This window comes from Acinonyx jubatus, chromosome F2 (assembly GCF_027475565.1).
Source record: "Acinonyx jubatus isolate Ajub_Pintada_27869175 chromosome F2, VMU_Ajub_asm_v1.0, whole genome shotgun sequence".
In the NCBI taxonomy this organism is placed as follows: Eukaryota; Metazoa; Chordata; class Mammalia; order Carnivora; family Felidae; genus Acinonyx; species Acinonyx jubatus.
Genome location: NC_069394.1, coordinates 20,835,875 through 20,860,993, shown reverse-complemented (window position 1 = coordinate 20,860,993; position 25,119 = coordinate 20,835,875). Strand labels below are relative to the sequence as shown.

General features: G+C 40.7%; 1 protein-coding gene across 7 annotated transcripts in view; it reads right to left on the bottom strand.

The window, feature by feature from the left end:
* SAMD12 (sterile alpha motif domain containing 12) overlaps positions 1-25,119 on the bottom strand; it is a 384,200-nt gene that overhangs the window by 195,281 nt on the left and 163,800 nt on the right. For 5 of the 7 annotated variants that reach the window (XM_027064004.2, XM_053208189.1, XM_027064005.2 and 2 more), the window contains exon 3: positions 21,723-21,852. In XM_027064004.2, the coding sequence (XP_026919805.1) occupies positions 21,723-21,852 (130 nt within the window). Of the gene's footprint in view, positions 1-21,717; positions 21,853-25,119 lie in introns of all 7 variants that reach the window. The other 2 variants (XM_053208188.1, XM_053208190.1) reach the window with 2 other exon arrangements.

The window sequence follows — 25,119 nt, the reverse complement described above, 5'->3', positions numbered from 1 at the left end:
ACGTTAACAAAATTTAAAAAAATTTTAAATAAAAAACAAAACAACAAAACAAACTCACTGGGCATATTCAATCTAGTCTCTTTTTTCTTGCTATGCCCTTCCTTCCAGAATGCCCTTTGTCCTCTTTCTGCATCTCCTAATCCTGCAGATTCTTAACAGCCTAGTTTAAATTCTGTAGCCCTAAAATCAATCTACATCACTCTGTCTCGCAATAAGTTCACCTCTGGATTCAAGCAGAATTCACTCTCTGGACCATCTTCTGGACAATTAACTGTGTATTGCTATGAGAGGCTACTTAACTCATTTCTCCCTGCTTGTATTTTGAGATCTCTGAAGGGTGGTATCTTGTGTTCTCCTGCCTCTTACTATCCATCTCAACACCCTACGCTGCACAGCCCAGTTTCATGTAAATACTAGGTGTTAACATAAGAAGAAAGTAAAGAACACGCTGTAGCTTTTAAAAGGGTCTCCCCTGGCAGAGACAACAGACTACACATTTTGTAACACTGCTTAACCGGTTCCTGTTAGAGATAACCCCCACTTGTCGGAAGTTCCCTTGATGCCACTTTGCATTTATGAAAGACCCACATTAGTACTAGTTTCCCTAACTGAAAGACATCTGAAGAGGATTTTCGCTTTACAGAGAAAAGGTGAGAAACGAAAACAGCATTCAGTGCTGATTTTGCAGCAGCTGTAATAGAGGCTGCTGCACCCCAGGCAGCAGCAGCATCCTCGCCCCCCACGTCCCCAAGCACCTTCCCCAGGACCTAGGCTCAGCATCTCAGCATCAAGCCACTAGAACTGGGATTTGTGTCTGTGGGCATCTGTGCTTTATCTTGATTTATTTCGTGCATCTGTTAGGAAGCGGTGTCCTCAGGTATCAGAAAAGCCTAAAAGAGGTGACTTTTTGGGTCTGAGAACACACAAAAATTTTTCTGTATGAATTAATGGTATTGCTATTCACTTTACACCATTTCAGTTTAGGAAAGGTTTCATAGGAACTTTCTACTTTCAGCTAACAGGGGGACACTATACCTCAAATTTGAAAGAATAATACATCTCTTTATGGGAGATAATTGAGCAGTTTGGTGTAGGGTCAGGGGGTGGGAGGAAAATATGCTGAAATCTTGAATGTTTTCAGTGAATCAGAGTCTTCATGGGTAAAAAGGTATTAAACAATTGTTGTCAGGCTTGACTATCTGCCCAATGACTGATCATAATGGCATAGCTGTATTTCCCAACCTGGAGGTTTTGCAAGTCATTAATAGCCTGTGCACCATTTACCAGGTGTTTGGTTAAAGCAGGCTTACATAAAGAGTTTGCAAATATTTATATTCCACAGATATCCTCCCACTGTATTTAGAGTTGAAACAAAAGAATCATTTGTCTTTAAAAGATTGTATTTCTCATGAAAGAACGTTATTTTTCCAAGAATCGTAAAAAGAAGTGTTACTCTGTACCTTCTCTTGGTCTCACCTTTTCCCCCAGGGAAGTTACCTCTGAGGATAATGGGGAGGCTGAATTAGGACAAATAATCACCTGCCAAAAACCACATTTTAGTGACAATTCACCATATCTGATTTTTTTTTTTTTTTACTGAAAATAAGAAAAGCAATAGGAAATAATGTTTCAGCATTTGTTGGGGGAAAAACTGAAGTTTTCTTTGTACCCAATGTACCTTCATTTCAACCACAAGGAGAGGAAACCTAGTTGTTACATTTCCTCTTACTTTTGTAAAAGACGATTTTCAATAGGACTTAACCAGTCCTTACATCCAGACATTAAAAATGAGGGTAAATAGGCATTCTACACTGAAAGAGATTCATGTGGAAGGGCCAGGGTTTGGAGGTGGGGTGGGGAACAGCTCCCAAGAGCAATCTCATAGCAGCCACAAACTGGGACCGCCTATGTGGCACTGTGCATTGGTGGGTTTGAATAATCCTACCCACACAGAATGTCTTAATGAAAAGTACATGTCTAAAGCCCAGTTGCCATTGTTTTCATGCCCTAGTGGGGACACTGACCAGACTGGTCACTCCCCTTACATGTAGTAGGACACCTAACAATGAAACTGATTAACTCACATCCAAGTACAACTTGACATAATTATTTTAAAGATTGTAACTGGCTGGCTGTCGTCTCCCTTCATGTCAATTAAGATAGCAAAACTTGCTTATCAAAGGGCGAGTCCTATTCCGACTAAATGGGAGGATAAAGTCCCCAGTGAAAGTCCACCTCAAACCTGAGAGGTGAGTATACCAGTTAGCTTGTGTGAAAGCTCCCCCTTGAGGAGCTCAAAACAACTGTAAAACTCCACTGAAAAATTACATTGCCAGCTCTTCAGAAGGAAAGGCTACGCACTTCTTTAGGACAAAGGGAAAAAAAAAATCCTTCACAAATATTTCTGCCAAAGGCTATTTTACCAACGGTGTTTTTTTTGTTTTTGCTCCCATCCGAGATATTATTTAACTGGTACCTTGAACATGAACTAAGACCCATATAATGAACCATATTGTCATGCTTATTGTCTCCAGCTAGGACTCATCTCCTTCAATAGATGTGAGGAAAACCCCATGGGGGTGGGGTGGCGTGGGGTGGGAGATTAACCCTGTTCTAAGGTATCATTTCTTGTGTGTGTAGACTGCTACCAATTAATAGTCGCTTTACTTCTGAGAATAATGTGAGGGAGGACAAAACACTTCTTGTCCAGAGGTCATAATGAATTGGAAAACAATTTTGCTGGGTGAGCATTTGAGGATTCTGCTTTCTGTTCAAGATGAGCATACCCTGAAGCTGACTCTTACTGGGGTTTTGAAAGAGAGAGAAAAAAGGAGATGTTCTCCTCTAGTGTCTTCAGCAACTATTCTCCCCCAGGGTAAACAGTGTCCTTTTCCAAGTAAGTTTTAAGAATGAGATATCCAATCTGCCCACCTAAGTCAAACAAACAAACCTCCAGGGCACATTCCACAGGCGGAAGGGGTGACTCACAAGTCAGGATCTGCCCATCCAGTGCTAGAACTGAGGAGCGGGCTTCTTCAGACCCACCGTGCCTGAGGCCGAGGACAACTGGAACAGACCTTCCATTAAAGCTGTCTCAATATCCCCATTTATCTAGCGTGGCTTTCCCCCCTTTTCCTTTCAAGTTTTTGGACACATTTCCCTCAGCACAATGAATAAGAGACATCAATGCTCTGTGTTATAAAAGGAGAATAGGGTTTTCTTTCTATCAGATCAGGGCAGGTCAGTTCCAATAATAGTTTAATAGTTTCTACTGAAGTGGAATCGAGGAGGCAGTTTGCAATACGTATTGTCCATCTAAGTCACAGTGTGATGGCACTAAACGCTGGATGTACAGAGAGACAGAAGATGTTGTATGAAGTGAGAGGAGCTTTGTAACTATATTAGCTATTATTAACCATAATGATAATAAGTTAATCAGACCAGGGAAAGAATTTGGGACCAGGGTCATTATTATTTTTTTTTTCCAGGGCATATTACTCAAATTCTGGCAAAGGATAATGGATGATACTACACTTCTACTTAGTGTATCTCCAACGTGCCCTAGGGAGTCTGCTGAAATCAAGGAAATCTTTAAACTTGGGCAGAATCAAATAACAAAGACTGGGTTTCATCTAAAACAACATTTAGCTTGTTGAACTGAATGTTGCAGCTGCCAAAATTCCAGATCGAAGGAATTGTCCTGCATGAAAAATCCAACCATCTAGTGGTACAGGGTTTCATTCATTTGGGCTTGATTAGCCTGACCAGCATTCCCCATGATAACAAGAACAAAGATACCACAGGATAATCCTTAAACACCATTTAACTCTTTCAGGCTTGTCCCTCCCCCGCCACTGTATCTCCATCCATCTTTTCTCCTTTCATCCCTCAAATATGTAAATATTATGAGTAATAGGTGCATAGTATTTATGATTATATATTACAAAAATCTGATTTTCATGATTCCATTAACTTTGTGCATTCTGATTTTTCAAAACGTTTTCAGATTATCAAACTTTCTTTTTTTTCATTTTACCAATCTTGGAAAAAAAGGCATCAAATAACAGTTTCTAAATTTCATATTTCTTCTGGATTTCCTTTTTTTTTTTTCTTTTTTTTGAGAGCACGCACACACCTGAGCTCAAGAGAGAGGTGGGAGGGGCAGAGAGCGAGGTGGGGAGAGAATCCCAGGAAGGCTCCAATGCGGGGCTCAATCTCACAATCCTGAGATCATGACCTGAGCCAAAATCACGAGTAGGACGCTTAACAACTGAGCAACCAGGCGTCCCTTATTTTTTTCTTTTTTTTTTTTTTTATATGGAGATAAACAGAATTAGGTTAATGAAGAGATGTGAACATATGTGTCTGTACTAAAGAAGATCCAGTTTCTCAGAATCGACACAAAGTGAACTCCTCCTTTAAAGAAGGAGCCCGACCTCCTTCTCAAGCTTCTTTGTGTCTCCATTCTGGAAGTGTTGACCATTTAGTAATTGCTGAGCAAGTGTTTATTGAGCAAATTAATGAGCACTAATTTAAAGATAGGTAATGAATGATCTGCAAATTAGCAATTTATAATAAATTACAAATTATCTAATCTGTAAATAATTGAACTTCAATCGAGATAATGATAAAATATTCAGTAAGTAAACAAATTACTGGAATGAAAGAGGAAACTCCTACTAAAAAAATCTAAGGTCCAAGCTACACTATACGTGCAACGAAAAGAAAGGTCATTTTTTTCAAACACTGTAAGCTGTAAACGGGCGCTGAAACAAAATTAGATACACCGCGAGCAGGACCATTCACTGTGCCATCCTGCATCTCACCTATTACCAACGAAGAATTCTTGAGAGTCAACTGCTAAATGCCTGATAGAATCTTACTGTTAAAATACACTTGAGAGGTTTTCTACTCAAACTCCACTGGTTTTGCTATGGGAAATTTGAGCCCCATTTCAGATGTCCGACCTACCCACGTTTACTTGGCTAGTACATTGCTGGCCTTCTTTCCAGTTGGTCCTTTCTTTTTTACTGTTCTCCCCGCCATTCGGTCAATTCCTGTTTCTCCAGTGACCAACGTGTCATTTTTATGCACCAGCCCATTTTTTTTGTGAGTTGAGAAGTGGTGGGTAACAAATAAGTGAGGGTATCTTTGTAACACTTATCTTCTTAAACTATAAAATTTCAAAGATAGGTACTATACTATCCATTACTTTCTGACCGCGACCTGGTTTTACCCTTAGTGGTGCATGCAATAATTGTTTCTACTGATACTGCTTCTAAAAAGCAGAGTAGTCCTGTTTGTAGATTCAATTTATTTCCTAGTCCTTTTGAATGTACTAAGAAAATCCAACTCAAGTGTGTGCAGCCAGAGGTGATAAAGAGGGAGGGATACAGACTACAAAAACTTCCAAAAGAAAGCCAGCCAGTTTCTTAAGTAAAAAGCAGAAAAAATGAAAAGGATAGTTTTCAAGCCAGGAAACAGGCTTTTGCCATTATAGCATCCAACATATGATCAAAGAGAAAACATCAGTAAAACATATGTTTTTCCATAGTTTCTAGTCCATCTGTCCCTCACATTTTGCTAATTATCTCAAAAATGGGTTTTGGTATAATTTTCCTTTCCCTTCTATTTCTAGTTAAAGGTAACAATATCTCTTGGTGAATAATAGCTTCAGCATTAAATGATCATGAACAACCGTGATTGGCATATACACACCATTCTGGAGTTCTGAATCTCCTAAGGCAATCTTCTCCTTGGCGTCAAAAATCTTCCCCTACAGTTTGTGTGTTCTATAGTATAGAATAGCAAAGCACATTCTAGAAAAGAGAAATAGGATTGTGCTGAGCATTTAACAAAGGGCAAAATGATGAGAGTAAAGAAGACAAAACCTGCCTCTGACGGGAGCAAAAAACGTAGCCTTAGGTGTCAGGAGTTGAGTACTGCCATCTACTGGCCATGAGGTCTGGGTCAATTTTCTTAACTTCTCCGAGCTTCAGGTTCCTCATCTGAAGAGAGACTCACACTTAGATAATGTGTGGGAAATATCACTTTTGTAAATTTCAGGTGATACAAATGTCAGTGGGAAGTTTTTTACGAATAAAACAATCGAAGATTCTGGGGAGATCCACAGAATGGTTAACTAAACACATTCAGGAAATTGCTTAGAGAAACAATGTGGCTTCCCTTTCACATTCTATAGCAGCACTTTTTGTCAGCACCCAGCCATCACTGCATCCTTTACACTACAGCTGTCTACGTTTGTTGGGAGACAGGCTAGTCTTTGACTTGAACTTAGTGGGAGCATATTTTGCAAAAACACAGGTAACTATATCTCCCCCCCCCCCCCCCCCCCCCGCCCTTGGCTGTGTGCTCAACCGATCATCACTGGGAGTTTACTGCTAAAGGCAGATTGGAGGTTAAGATTCTTCTGGAATGACTACAGCAATCCCATCTTTCCTCTCTAGATACACCTCACCGTCCTCTGAAAGATTTATAAGAAGGACACTGTGGCAACATGCGACCTTTTGAAACTGCTCACAGTATGTTCTCTCCCCGGAAGGAATTCTAATGTCCTCTTGTCTTGTGTTGCCTGCCGTGTACCAACCACGGGGGAAAGGCACTGAAAATTTAATGAACTTAAGAAAAGCTGTGCAAGCTTCTCTTTTGGAGGAGCCTTGGGGAAGAGGGAAGCAAACAGAAGGAAAACATTCAAAGAAATTACACTGCCCCCAAGGGTGGCATCTATAGAGGACAGTGACAGGGACTTGGAGACGCTTTATTTTTCTAGTGCCCATTTACCTACAGGGCTGGTTTCACTTCTGTGGCTGGCCATCACCAGGGCAAAGGTGAAGGGAGAAGATCAATACCAGAGGTAAAAATACCAGAGAAAGAAAACCGTGACTCCATAATACAACAAAGAATGTAAGACGGGCATACCCAGGGAAGGGAGGGTGGGTGTGAAATAGAGGAGCCTATGGAACCAGATACACAATTTATCTGAAAAGCATAAATATATGCAACATCCCCAGAGAATAACTACTAACAGCTGAAGAAAACAGTTTGCATTTAACTTAAAAATGTATTTGTCATATAAATGTATTTTTAAGCCACTTAAAAAGAGGCTGTGCCACTCCCTAAGGTCTGATGCACACAAATAAGTGTGCAGAGACAATAATCTGAAAGGATACACATCAAAATCTTTATGCCAGGGATTATTTCTGAGTGTTGGAATCAGAGGGAGATTTTAATATGTTTTCCTTTTTTGTGTATGTACACTTTCTAATTTTTCTACATTGGGTACACAAGAGGGAAAAGTAACACACGTTTTTAAAAACTGTAACTTCTAAATTTCTTTTGTAACCATCACTGAGAAAACATATTTGGGGATAGGGAGGAAGAGGTTAGAATAGGGATCTATAAACCATAGCCTGTAGGCTGAATCCAGCCTGCTGCCTATTTTTGTAAATAAAGTTTTCCTGGAACACAGCCACCTCATTCATTTACATACTGCACAGAGTCTAGTAGTTGGGACAAAGGCCACATGACCTGCAAAGCCAAATGGCCTTACCTGGCCCTTTACAAAAGAAGTTTGCCAACCCCTGGGCCAGAAGAATCCTTCTCGTGCTATTGGAATATCCACTGCACATTATTAGCTGTGTCAGCTTGAGGAAGTCATAACCTCTGTGTCTCAGTTTCCCCATATGTAAAGAGAAGGATAATACATCTTAGAGTTGTCTTGAGTATTAAGTGAGTTAATGTATAAGAAGTACTTACTGCTGTGCCTGGCACATTATGTAAGTCTCAAAAACATTTATTACGTACTTCCTTTTACCGAAAAAAAATTTTTTTTAAATGTTTGTTTATTTTGGAGAGAGAGACAAAGTGTGAGCAGGGGAGGAACAGAGAGAGAGGAAGACACAGAATCCGAAGCAGGCTCTAGGCTCTGAGCTGTGAGCACAAAGCCTGATGTGGGGCTCGAACTCACGAACTGTGAGATGATGACCTGAGCCGAAGTCGGACGCTCAACTGACTGAGCCACCCAGGCGCCCCAACGTACTTCCTTTTAAACAAGATACGTTATTCCACTATCGGGGTAAACCTAATGAAGCTGCCATTTTGTTGGTGAAAATTGTTCAATATTGGCAACTTTATAGGGTTCAATTGTAACCCTATTTCACCCACTCACTGTTCTCATTTGTCTGGTGTAAGATGTAATCTCTGAGACAGTGTCAATGTCACTAAAGCAGTTTGGGGTTAGCTAATCTGCCACGGAGTGTTGAGAATAAAAATCTAGGACGGCTGTACCCAAATCCAGGCAACATGGATATCAGAAACAATAATGCTATATTTGTATTATGCTTTTGTTACCTGTGAAACACTGGCAAATCGGCACTAAATGTATGAGTGGTGGGACAGACTTTGGGCTCTTGCCCTGCTGCCCTAAACAGAAGCTTTTCAGATAAAGGATATTCTTTCCATCTTCCAAAATAACATCTGTCTCTTGACTTTCGGCAGGCCCAACAAGCTTCCATGACACTGTGACAATCACTCTTGGCACTGAGCAGAAATCTAGACACATTTTGCCACAACATCTCTGGGAAGACCTGCCTGAATATGGGGCTCTGGATCCTGCAAAGTTTTGAGAGTCTGTCATTCAAGTCCACTTAAAGATAGCATTTTGGGGGTTAGTACAGACCCAACATAGGAGTTCGTTAAAAAAAAATAATACTAATAAAATGGGGCTTCTCCAAGAATGAGTCAGGAAAAGAGACTTGAACATCAATGGAACGTAATTATAAGAAGCTGCAGATAGAAAAGTGTAGGATGGGCTTCATGAAAAGGAGGCCAATCAGGAAACTGAAGGACTAATCAAGTATTCTTATCAAGGAAATGTAGAAGGGCTTTAAGTTCAGTGCTAAGCCTATCAAAGGAAGAACAAACTCAATTTAATTCAATCAACACTTATTAAATGCCTATTTTACGCCAGGCACTGGGTTAACACAGCTAGAGACAGTAAGATAAACCAGATGCTATTTCTACCTTATAGGAGTTTCTGGGCTGATGGAAGGAAGATAAACATGTAACCAAGTAAAGCATTTTGGGGGTTAGTACAGATCCAACATAGGAGTTCGTTAAAAAAAATAGTAATAAAATGGGGCTTCTCCAAGAATGAGACAGGAAAAGAGACTTGAACATCAATGGAACATAATTATAAGAAGCTGCAGATAGAAAAGTGTAGGATGGGCTTCATGAAAAGGAGGCAAATCAGGAAACTGAAGGACTAATCAAGTATTCTTATCAAGTAAAGTTAATATAATGTGATAAGTGTTCTAATACTAACAACAGAGATTATTCACTGCAAAAAATGTGAAGGAAATACGGAATGGAAAATTTAATTTTGTTTGGAAAGGCCCAGAGAGGGTGGGGAAGACAGGCATAACTGGAGCTAGCCCTCACAAATGACTACAAGTTCACCAGGTGGACAGTGGGGCAAGAGTGAGAGTGGTCTGCTGGGGTTTGGGGATAGGATGGATTCAAGGAATGGCTGCAAACAAACCTGAGGAAGATTTATCAAGGGCCTCATGCTCCAAGCTTAAGAATCTGGGCTTTATCCAGTAGGCACTAAGTCTTTTTAAGCAGGAAGAGACCCGGGCAAGTCTGATTTAAAAAGACAAAAGCATAGATGCTTTCCCTGAGAGACATAAAGTAGGATCGTAGGAGACTGTTCGTGCAGAGGCTCAGAAAACCTAGACCAGAAGGATTGCAGTTAAGAGTAGCAAGAAGGGGATATATGGTGGATACAGCAAGGCTTCAAACTGGAATGCAAAAGTGGAGGCAGAGAAGTCTGACGGGCAAAGAAGAGATGAACACAATTTGGTGGGGGAGGAGGGAGGGTCACACAGGCCGTGAGAAAAGCACAGGTTAGGGGATTGGCCTTGGGAGACAAAGTATCTTTTCCTCAGAGACATAAAGGAAGCCAATAAGAAGGGGGTCAAAATAGATGTAATACTGCAGAAAGTAATGTTAAGAAAATTTACTACCACTGGTGCTTACTCAGAATAATGAAAGGGGGAGAGGGGTGGGCTTTGTGGACAAGGAGCTAGGAGTGGCCCCACCACTGGAGGCTGGGAAAAGGGAAAAGCTGGAGATTGGTAAAAGAAATATCTGATAGATCATGACCCAGGATCCACTTGGGCCAACAACTCACACACTGGTGACCTCTCTCATCCACACCTTCCATTTTTTTCCCAAGAGTGGTCTGAACTCATCAGTTCCCTCATCAGTGGTAATGCTACCCTCACTGATGGGTGGTGAATGACATCCACAAGAGGAAACTCTGGTTTCCTTACCCTGACATTCAAAGCCTCTTCTAATGTAGTCCTCAGTCTACTCTTCTAATCTATCTCCACCTCCATCACTGACCCATCCTCAGGTTCAGAAACCCAAATGTTTTCAGGCTCAGGCAGGTAACCCAGTGTGGGAAGAAGAGTCGGGGTCCGACGCAAGAGGGGGTGGTGAGGTCAATGGCTTAAAAGGTGTTACATTCTCTTGTTAAGCTCTCTGAGGGTCACATGAAATACATAAATACACCTTGATATTTCAGGGATTTTCTCTTTTAAAATCCTACACAGGACAAATCCAGCCTCCTCCAAGCAGACTTCCTGATCAACCGGATAATAGATAAGAGTTCCTTCTCAAGTCTCCTTTGGTGTTTATCCTTGTGTTCCTCTTCTTTCATCACTTGCTTGTACTTATAAGATGCTATCTTTCATAGCACAGAGGTCAGCTCCCTGAGCTCTGGATTCAGACAGCCCTGGGTTAAAACCCTGACTTTGCCATTTTTAGGCTTCTATGACATGAGACAAGATACCTAAGTTTTTGGAGAGTCAATTGACTCGTAAAATGGAAATAATATTACCTTATGGGGTTATTGTGACAATAAACTTAAATAATGTAGCAAAGGACTTACTGGAGTCCTGGCATGTAAACATTCAAAAATTTTTTTTTAATGTTTATTTACTTTGAGAGAGAAGGTGTGAGTGGGCAAGGGGCAGAGAGAAGAATAAAGAGAATTCCAAGCAGGCTCCACACTGAGCATGGAGCCTGACCTCACAACGTGCGATCATGACCTCAGCTGAAATCAAGAACTGGAAGCTTAACTGACTGAGCCCCCCAGGCACCCCTGAAAACTGATTTCTATACCCTCCTTTGCTTCTTATAAACCTATGTATGGAGTCCATATAATCACAGACCAATAATAAAAACAACCAGTAGCAACTTTGTAAGATACACATGTTATTTTTGAGAAAGGGAAACTGAGGCTCAGGGAGGTGAAACAGTCTTTGCCAAGGCCCCACAGGGTGAATAATCAGTGGAGGGGACCCTATCATGGGTCTCCACAATCCAGGCTTTCTCTGATCTTTTGTAACTATCCAAAGGTGCAGAAAGCCAGCTCTTGAGCCCAGCCCTACATTCCCCGGCCCTGATACCTAGGCAGACCTTTCCCTTCAAGTCTCAGTTTTGCAAACTACAGAACCTAAAACAGCAGTGAGGGGAGGGAGATCATCATCCAAGAAAAAACTGAATCAGGGAGCAAGTAAAAATCCTCCTACCTGTAAGAGTAGTCTTGATCATTTAAGTCTATGCGATTGGTTTGAAAAAAAAAAAAAAATCCTTCCAGTTCTTTGATGTATGAAGCAAATAGTTCATTGTGTGATCACCTCCATTCTTATCCTTTCAAAGATAACTTTAAATAAATGCTGTATTTAGAACATCAGGGAATGTCCCCTTAGAGTGGCACATGATGTGATGCAAATGGGAGAAATAATGTATGCTTTCCTTAAAGTAAAATTTAGCGTGTTTTTAAATGAGATTTTGTGTATGTGTCAAAATTCCTTTGGTTCATAAAAGGGTGGTGAGGGTAATTTTTAATTTAAAAATATGAATGAGTGAAACAGTGAGGTAGCAATTATATGCTACTGTAAAAATATCTTCTGAAATTTAAGTCATCTGTGAAAGCCAAAAGTCTTGGATACACAAGTGTAGCTCAGATGAGCAAGTCTCAGTACGAGAAGAGAGCTGCTCTCTTGTCAGCTGTCATCTTCCAACAATTGGTAAAACCGTACCTTTCTTTATAAGAATGTTCTGGTAACTTCAGGTTATTCTTCCAGTGAAAAATGCACCAAGTGGATTTTCAAACTCTGTTTCTTTATATATAGATACCTTTCTTTATAGTTCCATATGTTTATATTATTCTATATCATATACAATGTATCTATATATCATTTTATATATTTGTACCTATATGTTTATAACATAGGTAAATATAGATGAATTTGTAATAGAAGATGCATATAGATCTGTCTCCAACATCTTTAATAGAAATGATCCAACAGCCCGTATGGAAAGACATAGGATGACATTTTCATTTTCTCCTTTTAAAAAACACTATGCCATTTTAGAAAATTTGGAAAGCACACAAGTCTCCAAAAACCAACGTTGAGATATAATTTACATACAACAAACTTCACACATCGGAGGTGCCAAGTTGATAACTTCTGACAAAGATATAAGCATTTTCATCACCACAGAAAGTTCCTTTGCCCTTCTTCCCCATCTCCCCTCCACACCCGAATCCAAGCAACCATTGATCCAGATGCCGCCACTGCCAATTTTGTGTCTTCGGATCTCACACAATGGAATCACACCGTGCATACTCTTGTGTTTCTAACTTCCTTCACTCAGCATGTGACATGCTTTCACGTTGCACACATCAGTAGCTGGCTTCTTTCTACTGCCCAGCAGTGCTTTCGGTGTGAATATAGACCAGTTTATCCACGCTACTCCCGAGGGACCTAACAATTGTTTACAATTTTTGTCCATTCTGAGAAACAGTCCTTTGGATATTAGTGGACGGGAATTTTTATGAATATGTGTTTCCAATTTTCTTGGGTAAATACCTCAGAGTAGATTTGCAGGATCATTTAATAATTGTGTGATTAACCACATAAAAACCTTTATAGTTTTTGAATTAGGTGGTACCATATTATACTCGGTAACGTCGTATGAGAAATCTAGTTGCTACATATACTCAGCAACCCTCACTATTGCCAATCATTTGAATTTAAGCCATTTTACTGACCGTGAAGTGGTATCTCACTGTGGCTTTATTTGCATTTTCCTGGTGTTAATATTCCTTAGCATAATTTCACATGCTTATTGTCTATTCTTTCGTCTTCCTTGCAAAGGGTCAAATCTTTTGTCCGTTATTATTGGGTTGGCTTCTGCTCCACATTTCAGGGTGATCATCTGCCTTGTGACATCAGTTCTTTGATAGGTCCCAACAGAATTTTTATTTTGTCCAGCTTATTCCTGTTGTAAGGATTGGGGTGATGACTTCCAAGGTCTTCACCTGTGACAGCTGAAATCTGAAGCCTTCTGCATCTGGTGAGATGATGATATGACTTTCTGCATTTATCCTATTAATGTAACGAATCAAGCTGAATTTTCAAAAACTTAACCTTGAATTCTGATGCACACACAATCACGATATAGTATCATTTTTGTTTATGGCTATGTTGAACTTATTTGTATTTCGTCAAGGATTTTAGGTTTATGTTCGTGAAGGACATTGGTCTATGCCATAGCATTCTTGTATCTTTGTCAGGTTTTGGTGTTATGGTTATTCTGAACTTATGACTTTGGAAGTACTCCCATTTTCCTCTCTTGTCTCACTGAATCTGCATAGGTTTGGTTATCATTATCTGAATTCATTGCAAAAGGCTTCAGGGCTTAGGCTGTGTACATGTGGCGGGGATTGTGATTTAAAATTTATTAGGAGATGTGTGGCTATTTATATTTTCCAGCTTTAAGTGGGTGCTAAGTTATAGTTTTTAAGGAACATGTCCATTTCATCTAAGTACATTGGCATAAACTTGTTCATACTATTTTCTTATTGTTTTTTTAATGTATACAGGAAATTTAATGATACCTCCACTTTCTTTCTTGGTATTGTCTATTTTCCTGGTTCGGTCTAGGTAAATGTTTACCAATTTTGTTTTCTCTTTAAAGAATCAACTTCATCTTTGTTAATTTTCTTTATTGCTCGTATGTTTATCTCACTGGTTTCAGCTCCTACTTTGGGATGAGTATGTTGTTTTCTAATGTCTTAAGGTAAACATTTACTGATTTCAAGTCTTTTTTAATACAGGTATTTAGTGATATAATTTTCCTCTAAGTTCTAATGTAGCTGCACAAGACTGATATTTGGAATATTCACGTTTCTGTTATCATCCCATTCAAAACATTTTCTCATTTCTGTTGTGATTTATTTCCTTCACCCACGCAGTTCCTGAGTGTGTGTTAAGTTTCTAAATATTTGGAATTTTCTGGAGATCTTATGAACAATTCCTAATTACATTCTGTTGTGGTCAAAGAATGTGCTTGTAAGACTTCAATGTTTTGAAATTTGCTGAGATTTATTTATACACTTAAGTGCAGTATATCATGGTGGATAATTCTCATGAACTTGAAGACAGTGTTTGTAAGTTGTTGGGTATGGTGTTCTGCTTGGCATATGGTTGTGGCTATGTACATTTTTTCAAATGTACGAATTAACTGTGATTTAAAAAATAATGAAATAGAAAGAATGGACAAGAAAGGGGCTAGAAAGGAACTATTTAGAGAAAAGGAGGAAGCCAGTGTAGCCAGACTCAAGAGAGAATGACTGCAGCTGAGGAAGCAAGGACCCAGGGGATGATAGAGGGTATCTGGTTAAATCAGAGGCAGAAAAGGTGATTTGTAACAGAGGGTCATATCATCTTCTGGAAGATGGAGTGGAGGGGAAGAATATTCAGGGAAATGCCATCAGATAGTCTATACCTTCTCCGTGTAGCAGAAGGAGGACATCTACTAGAGATGAAGGGATTCAGAGGCAGACATTTTGGGATCTCCAACCAACAGTTGGCTGGGATGAAGGAAAGGATTGAGGACTATGCCGTGGTTCCCCTGGAGCCTGGTGGAAACAATCTGTCCTAGTAGCAGTCATTAAGGGCTTTCCTCAGCAAAGATTTCTAACCTGGAACCTAAATAGGACCTACAGGTGGGTTTCAGTTAAACCTCAGCAGAACCTTCTAATAATTACACTTTTTACCTATCAACTTAACATGACAAGTCCTACAACAGGGCTTACCCTGGGAGCTACAGCATGGGTTACTTAATCCAGAGGAGGAGTAAAAAAGGCTTTCTGTAGGAGATGGTGTCTGAACTAAAGCCTGAATGGAAGTTGGGATTATCCAGGTATATGAGTGGCTTTGAGAATGGTAGAAAAGAACATAGCATTTGATGCCTGCAAAGCAGTTTGGCAGGCCTGCAGCTTAGAAGGAAAGGAGAATAAGAAAAACCAAACACTGTAACCACCACCACTCCAACTCTTAGATAAAAGGTTGCTTTTAAAAGTTATGAAATGCGCATTCCTGGAGATGTTTGAGCAAAGGCTGGCTGCCCGGCTATCTAGGTACACAGGGAGGCATTGCGTTGATTCGGTAAGGGGACCCACTTCCCCACTCTTCCTAGTCCCTTGTGGAAGGACTTCCTGGACTAATGCTCCTGGATCCTCTCCTGCCTTCTGTTTGGTGCCTTTGGAAGCAGGAATTGGGCTTGCTCAGCTAGTGCAATGTTCTTTCCTCTCTTGTGACCTGCGTGCCTCATGTAATCTGCTTTCTGTTATGTGGCAAAAGGGACATGGCCAGTCATGCCTGGAAGGGAAAGTCCTATTTTTATTTATTTACTATTTTAGAGAGAGAGTGCGCACATGTGAGTGGAGGAGACAGGCAGAGAGAGAGAGAGGGAGGGAGGAGGGAGAGAGGGAGGGAGGGAGAGGGAGATCTTAAGCAGGCACCACGTTCAGTGCAGAGCCTGACACAGGGCTCAATCCCACAATCCCGGGATCATGACCTGAGCCGAAATGAAGAGTTGAATGCTCAACTGAGGCACCCAGCCCCACCTCCCTCCACCCCCTGGAATGCCTAATTTAGAGGGCAAATAGTCTGAGCAAACCAATTTGTCTGAAGACCTAAACGACATTCTCCAAAAAGCTTTATCAGGAATGAAGCTGATATTCTGATCTCCACGTACACATTACATTTAAAGGAATATTTTTTTTTTATCGACCTCATAAAACCTGGGATGACATCTAACCCCCTTCCCAACATTTAGAAGTCTATTATCCTGGATCATTAAGACAACCAGATTCAGTACCCTTGGTTTGGGAATTCTGAAGAGTGGAAAGGTGATATTAGTAAGCTTTTGCCACCAAAAGGGGTTAAAAGCAATATATGTTGTTATTGGAAAATTAACTTTTGGGAAACTTTGGCCTTGATGATGTCAGAAACTTTACTATGCAAATCTACGCTGCTTGAGATGCAATAAAAAATGTAGAGTAGTTCATACAAAAAGAGATAGGTAACAAAACACAAAGACATAGAAAAGTAAAACACAGCATCCAGAGGGAAAACAGCAACAAGAAAATGGACAGAGGAGGCACTGTCTGTAAATATGCCCAGACTTTATGTGGCTATATTGGATTCTGTTAAGTAATACACTCATACCTAGTCACATAAAGTAACCATTCCTCTTCTTTTGATACTTGTTAACTATACAGCCCATAGTCCCTGTGGGTAACTCCAACCATAGTTAAGAGGAGGAGGGCAATAGCAGAAGGTGAAGGGGTGAAAAAGAGAAATCAGCACCGAAGGGAATAATGTTAGCAAACTCACAGAGCCACAAGCCAAAGGTCTGAAAGAGACAGAGGTTTCCCTTTTGTTCAATAACCTAGGCAGAAATGCCACATTTCAGGGTGCTACATCTCAGCAGAACATTTTGAAGAGGGGAAAAGAAGAGGTACGGGGTGTGTTTGAAGGACAAAAAGAACAAATATTCATTTATGTCGCAGGAGACCACTGGGAAGTACTACAAATCAATACTGACCACTTGCAGGGGATATTCATATGATAAGTATTTATTCCTGCAGACATCTGGACATCTGAAGAATTCCCATTGCTGTGCCACAAAGCAGACTCCACGGAAATCTTTTACACATTCAAAATAGCTTTTAAAAATATTTTATATTCTAGGGAACTCTAAGTGCTTCACCCATAAAAAATAAGCCTTTCAAGTTGGCAGGGGAATGAACCCTTTCCAGATGGAGAACTTGATGCTGAAGGAGGTAAACTCACTTCAGCAGCCACGGGAACAACACAAGGCACAGCCAGGGGCTGAAATTGCCTCAAACCTGAAAATATTCTTAACTGTGCATAAAAGAGAATCTGAAAGTTGCCTGTGAGCTTACACCTGGCCCCAGTAGAGCTTCCTCATCAGCATTCCAAGCCAGCCTCAGAAAGCTGGAGAGAGAATCTTGCAAGCACAGGAAAATAGACAAATTTCTTTCCTTCAAGCCTAATCTGATGATTTAAATCTATCTATCCTAACGCCTCTCAGGTGTTCTAACCATCTTATGCCTTTTAAGAGCGCTTCTGCAGGGAGGTAACACTAGTAACTTCTCCTCTGATTAAACACATCTGCCACAAAATAGCAGGTGTCTTCTGGACACAATGAGATTCTCAGAAATTCTAGTAGGAAACTTGCAAAAGGTTTCGAATGCTCCTATACTGAAACACATTTTAACTTTTCTTAGATTTTGGAGATAAAGGGGGGAATGTTTGTGTACAATTCAATGTCTTTCAAACAAAGGCTTAAAAAATATTAATGGACTTGCTGCCTAAAACATAAAAAAGGAATTGAGCGTCTGAAGTTAAAACAGGGTAATTTTCAAAAAAGGTTAAAACCAGTATTCTCATAAAATACAAAATGAACACGTTTAAGGTTTGTTTTTAACTCATTGGTGAAGAAGCTAGTAAGATCTAATAAGCAGGAGAAAGATACTACAAAGGAGAATCCAAAGAGCAAACACACGTAGATCAGCGAGAGTAAATGAAGGTGTCAATGGCAGGCAGAAGTCAGATTTTCCACAGTGGCTAGGAAAGCCAGCTGAACCTCTGTGGGACAGAATTTACACATCCACAACAAGGATTATTCTGTATTGCTATCAGCTATCTACAATGTATGGAGTTGTAAAAACAGCTCCGTGGAATTAGATAGCCCCAAATGGTGTGCTATTGACGAGGCACAGTTTTTCACAGAAGCCCAATTTTTTCCCTGCACAGACCACTCACTGTCTTATTTATTTCTGTATTCCCCAAACCCGGTACAAGGTAGATGCTCCATAAATACCTGCAAATGGATAAATGTCTACTATGTATCAGGCGTTAAGCTAGGCCCTTCACGAGCATCATTCCATTTAATTCTCCCGACAGTTCTTAAAATATTTATTCTCATTTCACTGATGAAAAACTAACTCGTGTAATATTGTATAGCTATTGCTTGTCAAAGGTTGGGGGTGGAGGACAAGCAGGGAGGATCACACTCAGGTCTGTGAAAGCTCTTTTTTCTTTTTTCCATTTAATATATGTCCTTTTTATTTGCCATCGCTGTACCATCTGCCTCTAAATTAAGGGACTGTTTATATGTTATACTGGTATAACACACTTGCTTGATAAGCATGATATTGGAGACCCACCCTTTAAGAAAAAGCAAAGGAACAGCAACACTCAAGAGGATCTAGGCATAAATAAGAGACAGGTGAGCATTTTTGTTGCAGCCTTGCAGATAAGCACAGGATATTTACCAGCCTAGACTACCCTCACCCTGCCACCCCCGGTTGCTCATTTCCCAGTTTTCAGGATAATAAAGACAGACGAATTCAACACTGTTTATGTGTGTTGTTTTCACCAAAATCAGAACAGCACTTAGGAGAACAGCAGCAGCTATTCAGAACAGAAGCAGCATTCAATGCATGCTTCCCAGGACCATGAACTCCTTTCACAGCAACACTATGAGGCAGGTACTGGTACCATCCTCTTTTTGCAGATAAAGAAAGCTGAAGGGCACCAGTGACCTTCACAAGATGACACAACACAGCTGCAGCTCTGGGCTTCTACCCGGCACCTGTCAGCACTGCCGGCCCTCGCCCTCAGTAGTCCACTGTTTTTTGGGGGCTGGCGACATTTGCTCTGTTACCATAGGTCTTAATTTTTCACAGACCTCTCTGTCCTGCTTATCACAGCCTAGTCTCCAAGGGCACGGAGATCCCCACAGCCTCCAGCATCCTAGGGCTGGTCACCTCGGGCCAGCTGCAGTCCCGTCTATTATGACCACTTGGCGCTTGTGATCATTCAGGTATTTCACATTCATATTTGGAGAGGCAAGGCCCAGAGAAAAGGGGAAGAGAGTGGCTTTCTGTGGCCTCATAGGTGAATGTCAAAAAGATGTGGGCCAATAGTTAATGTGAAATCATTCTCTCTGTTCCCTGAGTCCCCAATAATTTTCTGCTTTCCTTTCTGGCCTGAAAAAAGGCTGCCCTTAGAATGAAGAGTATGTTTTTAGATACATCCAGATGAGTCTTGACATGATAGCAAAATGCTGACATGTAGAAGGTGTCAAGAAATGGCCAACTTAGTAGTTTACTTAATATTATTTCATTTAGTCTTCATAACAACTCCTGCGGACAGGTAGTATTATCATCTTTATTTTGGAGATGAAGAGGGAGGTTAAATAACTCAACCAGCTAAAGCAGCTTGCCTGGGATTTCAAGAAGGTTGTGGTTTACCAGTATCAGTGGCATTTCATGGAGACCAAATGTGCCACCAGAAGCAATGACAGGTGTATCTCATGTCCACACCCTCTTTCTTCAAGTCACTTAGCAGAAAGCCTTGGGAAGTGGTACCATTGACTCGGAGCACTGAAGCATGGGACCTTTACTTCTAAGGGATGTAATGCCCCTCCCTGACAAACCATTATAAATGCCTCCCTTCCCTCAAGGGTATCCCATAATGCCCGCCCATAAGAAAAGATAACACTACTTTCAAACAAGATCACGAATAAGGCTTTGCCTTTACTCTATCACACAGGCATTAAGAAACATTAAGCACACATTTTGGGATGAAGGCAACCATAATCAGCCAAATGGTTACTAACTGATTACTTAAGGGGTGGAAAAATGGACTCTGAGATGCTCTTGTATTGTTAAGGGAGGGCCAAAGAAAAAACAATTTGACACTTGGAATCTAAGCTAAGTTCTGACAGTGCCTTCAGAATTTCAGGAATTTCACCTAAAAAGCCATTTTATTCTTCTTGGGGGTGGGGGGGGGAAGCAAAGTGAATTAAGTACAATTTTAACACTTCACTCTCTGTTAACTACTCAACCTGAGCTACACTTGGGTGTGCTCCTTAAATATTAAAACATTACCAATTTGGTCAGAAGGAATCTAGGAAAATCCAGCTCAGGATTTGAAAAATATTCTTTAGGGGCACCTAGGTGGCTCAATCAGTTAAGCGTCTGCCTTTGGCTCAGGTCATGATCTCACAGTTCATGAGATCGAGCCCCGCGTCAGGCTCTGTGCTGACATCTCAGAGCCTGGAGCCTGCTTAGGATTCTGTGTCTCCCTCTCTCTGCCTCTCCCTCGCTTGCACTCTGTCTCTCAAAAATAAACATAAAAAAAAAAAAAAAAGAAAAGAAAAATGTTCTTTAGTATTAGAAACCTTTTTTCCAAATGAAGTTTTTCGTATAATTCAAACATGTAAAACAGATATAAAGGGAGCTGGTTTAGTTGACACACTTATCTCTACCCAAAGCACACCCCATCCCGTTGGCAACCTTTGGCGCACCCAAGGGCTCCACGGAACACACTTTGAAAACCACCCAGTTTGGAAAGAGGCTTGGTATCCACAGTTCTGGGCTACTCAAGATCAAGTCACTTTCCCACTAGAGGATAGTCTTCTCTTGGAAAAGGGGAAGGATCTGGACTAGAATCAGGACTCCTCAACACGTTTTTCCTCTGAAGCGCAGTTTTAGTGCACAGAGCATGTTTTTCAGTCCTGTGTTTCATCACAGTGTTTGCAACGGGAGGGGGACAAGGGGAGGGACGAGGCCCGTATTCATGCAGACCCTCAGGGTGGGAGGGGAACACAGGGGAAGTGTGAAGATGCCCTTGTTCTGATGGGCTCCCACAGCAGGCCCTATCGGCTTCTTCTCACCCAGGCTGTTCTCCAATCGAGAAACAGGATCCTAAGGGCTTTTACAGTTCATTATCCTGTCATGGTTTCTGCTTCCAAGTGTCTCTTGACCTTCAAATATAATACTCAGAGCCCCTTGATGTAAATGGAATCTTCATTTGTGCTTTGAAGGTATTCATCTCAGGGACTGTAAGTTAGTATTATCATATTCACCTCAGAATTTTCCTGTTTAGAAATCTTTCCTACTTAGAACATCAAATACTGATCCCACAAACCCAGATAATTTGGAAGACTTCCTTTCTTTTCTCTAGGATTGGTACACATTTTCTCTAGAGTCCCCCACCCACCCCCTTAGCTTGACTCCCACATACTTATACTGAACCTGCAGAATCCAAGCTTCTCTAGAACTTCTTATGCTTATTCAGTAGCATAGTTTGCATGGGTCTGGAATCCATTCTCCTTTTAAAGTAAGCAAACCCATGCCAGAAAATTTCAGCAGGGAGATGCAGTTCATTGTAAGGGTATGGGAAAGGCCACTGTGATGGGGAGAGAAAGAGGGAGTAAAATATTTTGGATGCCGCATACTTTACCAGTTATGTCATGCTGTTTGAATGACTCACTGTAGATCTGATACTGATTCGGACAATGTTTCTTCAACCACTTGCAGACATCCTGCTGAGTCCACAGAGCCACTGGTTTTGACAGCTTCACTGTAGCCGACTATAAATGAAGAAGGAAAAAGTTAATGTCAGCCCCATGTCCAGAAAGGCACTACTGTTAGAAGTCCTAGAGGGTGTGGTCAAGGCTACTGGCTGGAATCCCTGAAGGTAAGTATCTGGCTCTTTTCCTCCTAACCTCTATAGACCTTTTCCACACCCATGGAAACCAGAAGAAAAGGTCTAGGTGGAAAAGGCCATGAAAATTATACTTATTCTCAAGTTATCATCTCCACTGGAAAAAGTCCCCAGGAAGTAGTGTTTTCTGACAAACACTTCAACAGTAAGACAATGCTGTTGCTAAGCATTTAATTAAATTTTAGGGGTGAAATAGCTGCCCCCAAGTGGCCTTTCTTTGTATTCCACAAAAGTGTCCATTTTGAGATCTCTAGGGTCTAGTGCAACACTAGCCCTGGCAGGCGCTAATAATTACTTCAGGAACGAATGTCATTGGATTTAGATACCTACGTACTAAAGAGTGCACACTGGCCTGGGAGTGGTCCTGTAAAGTCTAGGAATTAGTTATGCCACAGCGGGGAAGCAAAAAGTCAATTCTGCAGCATGTGGAGAATGGTAATAAGATAATGGGGTGGCTAAACCTGATGTAGAAGCCAACTAATTAAGGCCTTTTATTGCTCAACAGATCTTTCAGCAAGGGGTTTATGAAACAAAACAAAAGTGTGTTAGGACCTAGCCTTTGACAGAATTAATTCATTCATCAATTAATGTGCATCAGCTCTGTGCCAGATGCCCATCTTCCTCATGGATCCTAACAACTTGGCTGGGACAAGATGAAAGCTCAGTTTTTAAAAAATTTTTATCAGTATTTGTCAAAAATCTAGGATTGTAATATAGAAAAATCTTTAAAGGATATTGGGTAGCACCCAGACCTGGTCAATGTCATTGACCTTCTCACCAGGGATCATTCACTTTTACTTCTCTTTCAATCTTTCAGATTAAGGCAAAAAGAGAGCCTCAATTTTGTAGGACTGTGATTTAATATCTTTGAATACCTGCTAACATTTCTGACAAAGAGGGCATGCTTTGCCATTACAACCTTCATCAGAAAGCAACACACCTAGCGACTGTTCAATTTTATTTTTATTATATTTAAGGTTACTTTTGTATTATGGCAAATAAAGGCAAAAAAATTTTTATTTTCAGTAGTAATATCTAGTTTGCTTTTATTTATTTTTAGTGTTTATTTTTGAGAGAGAGAGAGAGAGAGAGAGAGAGAGAGAGAGAGAGAGAGGAAATATAAATCTGAAGCAGGTTCCAGGCTCTGAGCTGTCAGCACAGAGCCCAACGTGGGACTCAAACCCACGATCTGAGAGATCATGACCTGAGTCAGACACTCAACTGACTGAGCCACCCAGGTGCCCCTAGTTTGCTTTTAAAACAAATTTGAGTTTAAAAACCGTTGGTCAATTAAAAAAATGAAGGGAATGAACAGTGATATAGATGGTAACAAGATACTAACAGAAGTCACATGCACGTGATTCACATTTGTGAAACACAGTGCTCAGGTGTTTCTTTTTTCTGTTAGTATATTTCCAATAGGATTCTTCGGGCCATGACTTACAAAATCATCACAAGCAATAGTTTTTACTTTATGCTAATTTACTTTATAATTTTTTCTTTCACTCTTATTGTGGTAGATTGTATTTCTCAAGGATGACTTTATACATGTACATATATACACATCCGTACACATATATCTGTTCTTTATTCATTGTACTTGATATTCCTACACTGATATTTGGGGTTGATGTTCTTTTTCCTTGAATTTTGGCAAGGTCTGTAGTGGTTCTGGCCAGTGGAGCACAGTGGAATTGATTGACTTCTAAGGCAAGGTCACCAAAAAGATACAACTTCTGCCTGGCTCATCCTCTTTGGCATTCAGCTTTGGAACCCAGCGACATGCTGTGGGGAAGCTCAGACCACGTGAAGAGATGATGTGTAGAAATTTTGGCCAATCCCCAAACTGATGTTTCAGCTGATAGCCAGCACCAACCAACCATCAGACAAATGAGTCAACAAGTTGCAGATGATTCCAGCCATCAGTCTTTGAATCTTCCAGCTGAGGCTCCCAGACACCAGGATGCAGAGACAAGCCATCCCTGCTGTGCCCTGAATGAATTCCTGACTCGCATAATCCATGAGCATCATAAACCATTGTCTTTCATCATGAAGTTAAGGTACCATGTTCTATAATGCTAGTAACAATTACAATACTAAGTTATATGCTGGTGAGGATAGATGTGTTACAACTGTGCTCAGAATGCCCTGCATTTAAGAGATGCTATGCAGCCATGATGAATAAGTGAATGGATTAATGAAATGAACCCAGCAGTGAATTTCAAGCATAGCATTTTGCTGCTTTCCACCGACTGTGTCTTGCTCCCACGTGGCTCCTAGTCAAACGTGTCAGCCTCTTCCTGCCACACCCCATATCCCTGAGTCACAGGCTGCCCACCATGGTCCCTCTAAGCTCCGTATGCACCCGTATCAATTGTTCTAATTTTGATGAGCGAGGAGGGCCTCTGGGGGGGTTGGTGCAAATGAGTTAATGTTTTGTTGTTTGGTTTCTTATTTGCTCGTCATTCCCTCTTTTCCTTTCCATGATGAGGAAACTAGAATTTTGGCTCTTTTAGCTAGAAATGCACTACCATCATGTTTTACAAGTCTGAATCTGGCTCCTTCCTGCTCTAAAAATTTTTCTGCAGATTAACTGAATGAGTTCATAACTGACACATCATTACCCTGAAACCCTTTACAAGTTTACTGCAGGTAAAGCTAATCACATCTTTTGAAAACTCCTTTAAACCAATTATAGGACAGCTGTAAATTAGGAAGGGAAAGACAAGAGGGTGAAGTTGCTTATATATCAATATACTAAATTTCCTGGAAGAGCACCTTTAACTTGCTCATTTCTTAGGAAACAGAGGCCCCTTGGCACAAAGTAAAGCCCCCTCAACTGGGCTTCAGGTCGAGATTAACCCATACATGCCAAGTGAACTCAGGATGCATCCCCATCAGCCCCCAAGTATGCTTTTGTTACAAATTATCCCTTTGTCATAAATTCGGGTGTTCTGAGGCTAACATGCAAGGAGGTGCCTTGCTTTTCCTTCAGAATATACTCTTACTAAGCAGTAATTTGGTATCACTTGCTTGGACGGCAATACACTCAATGCTTTAGGCACAGATTTTTAAGACTGCAGGAACCTACATGGATCCGCCTCCATGTCAACTGGCATAAATAAAATGGGGA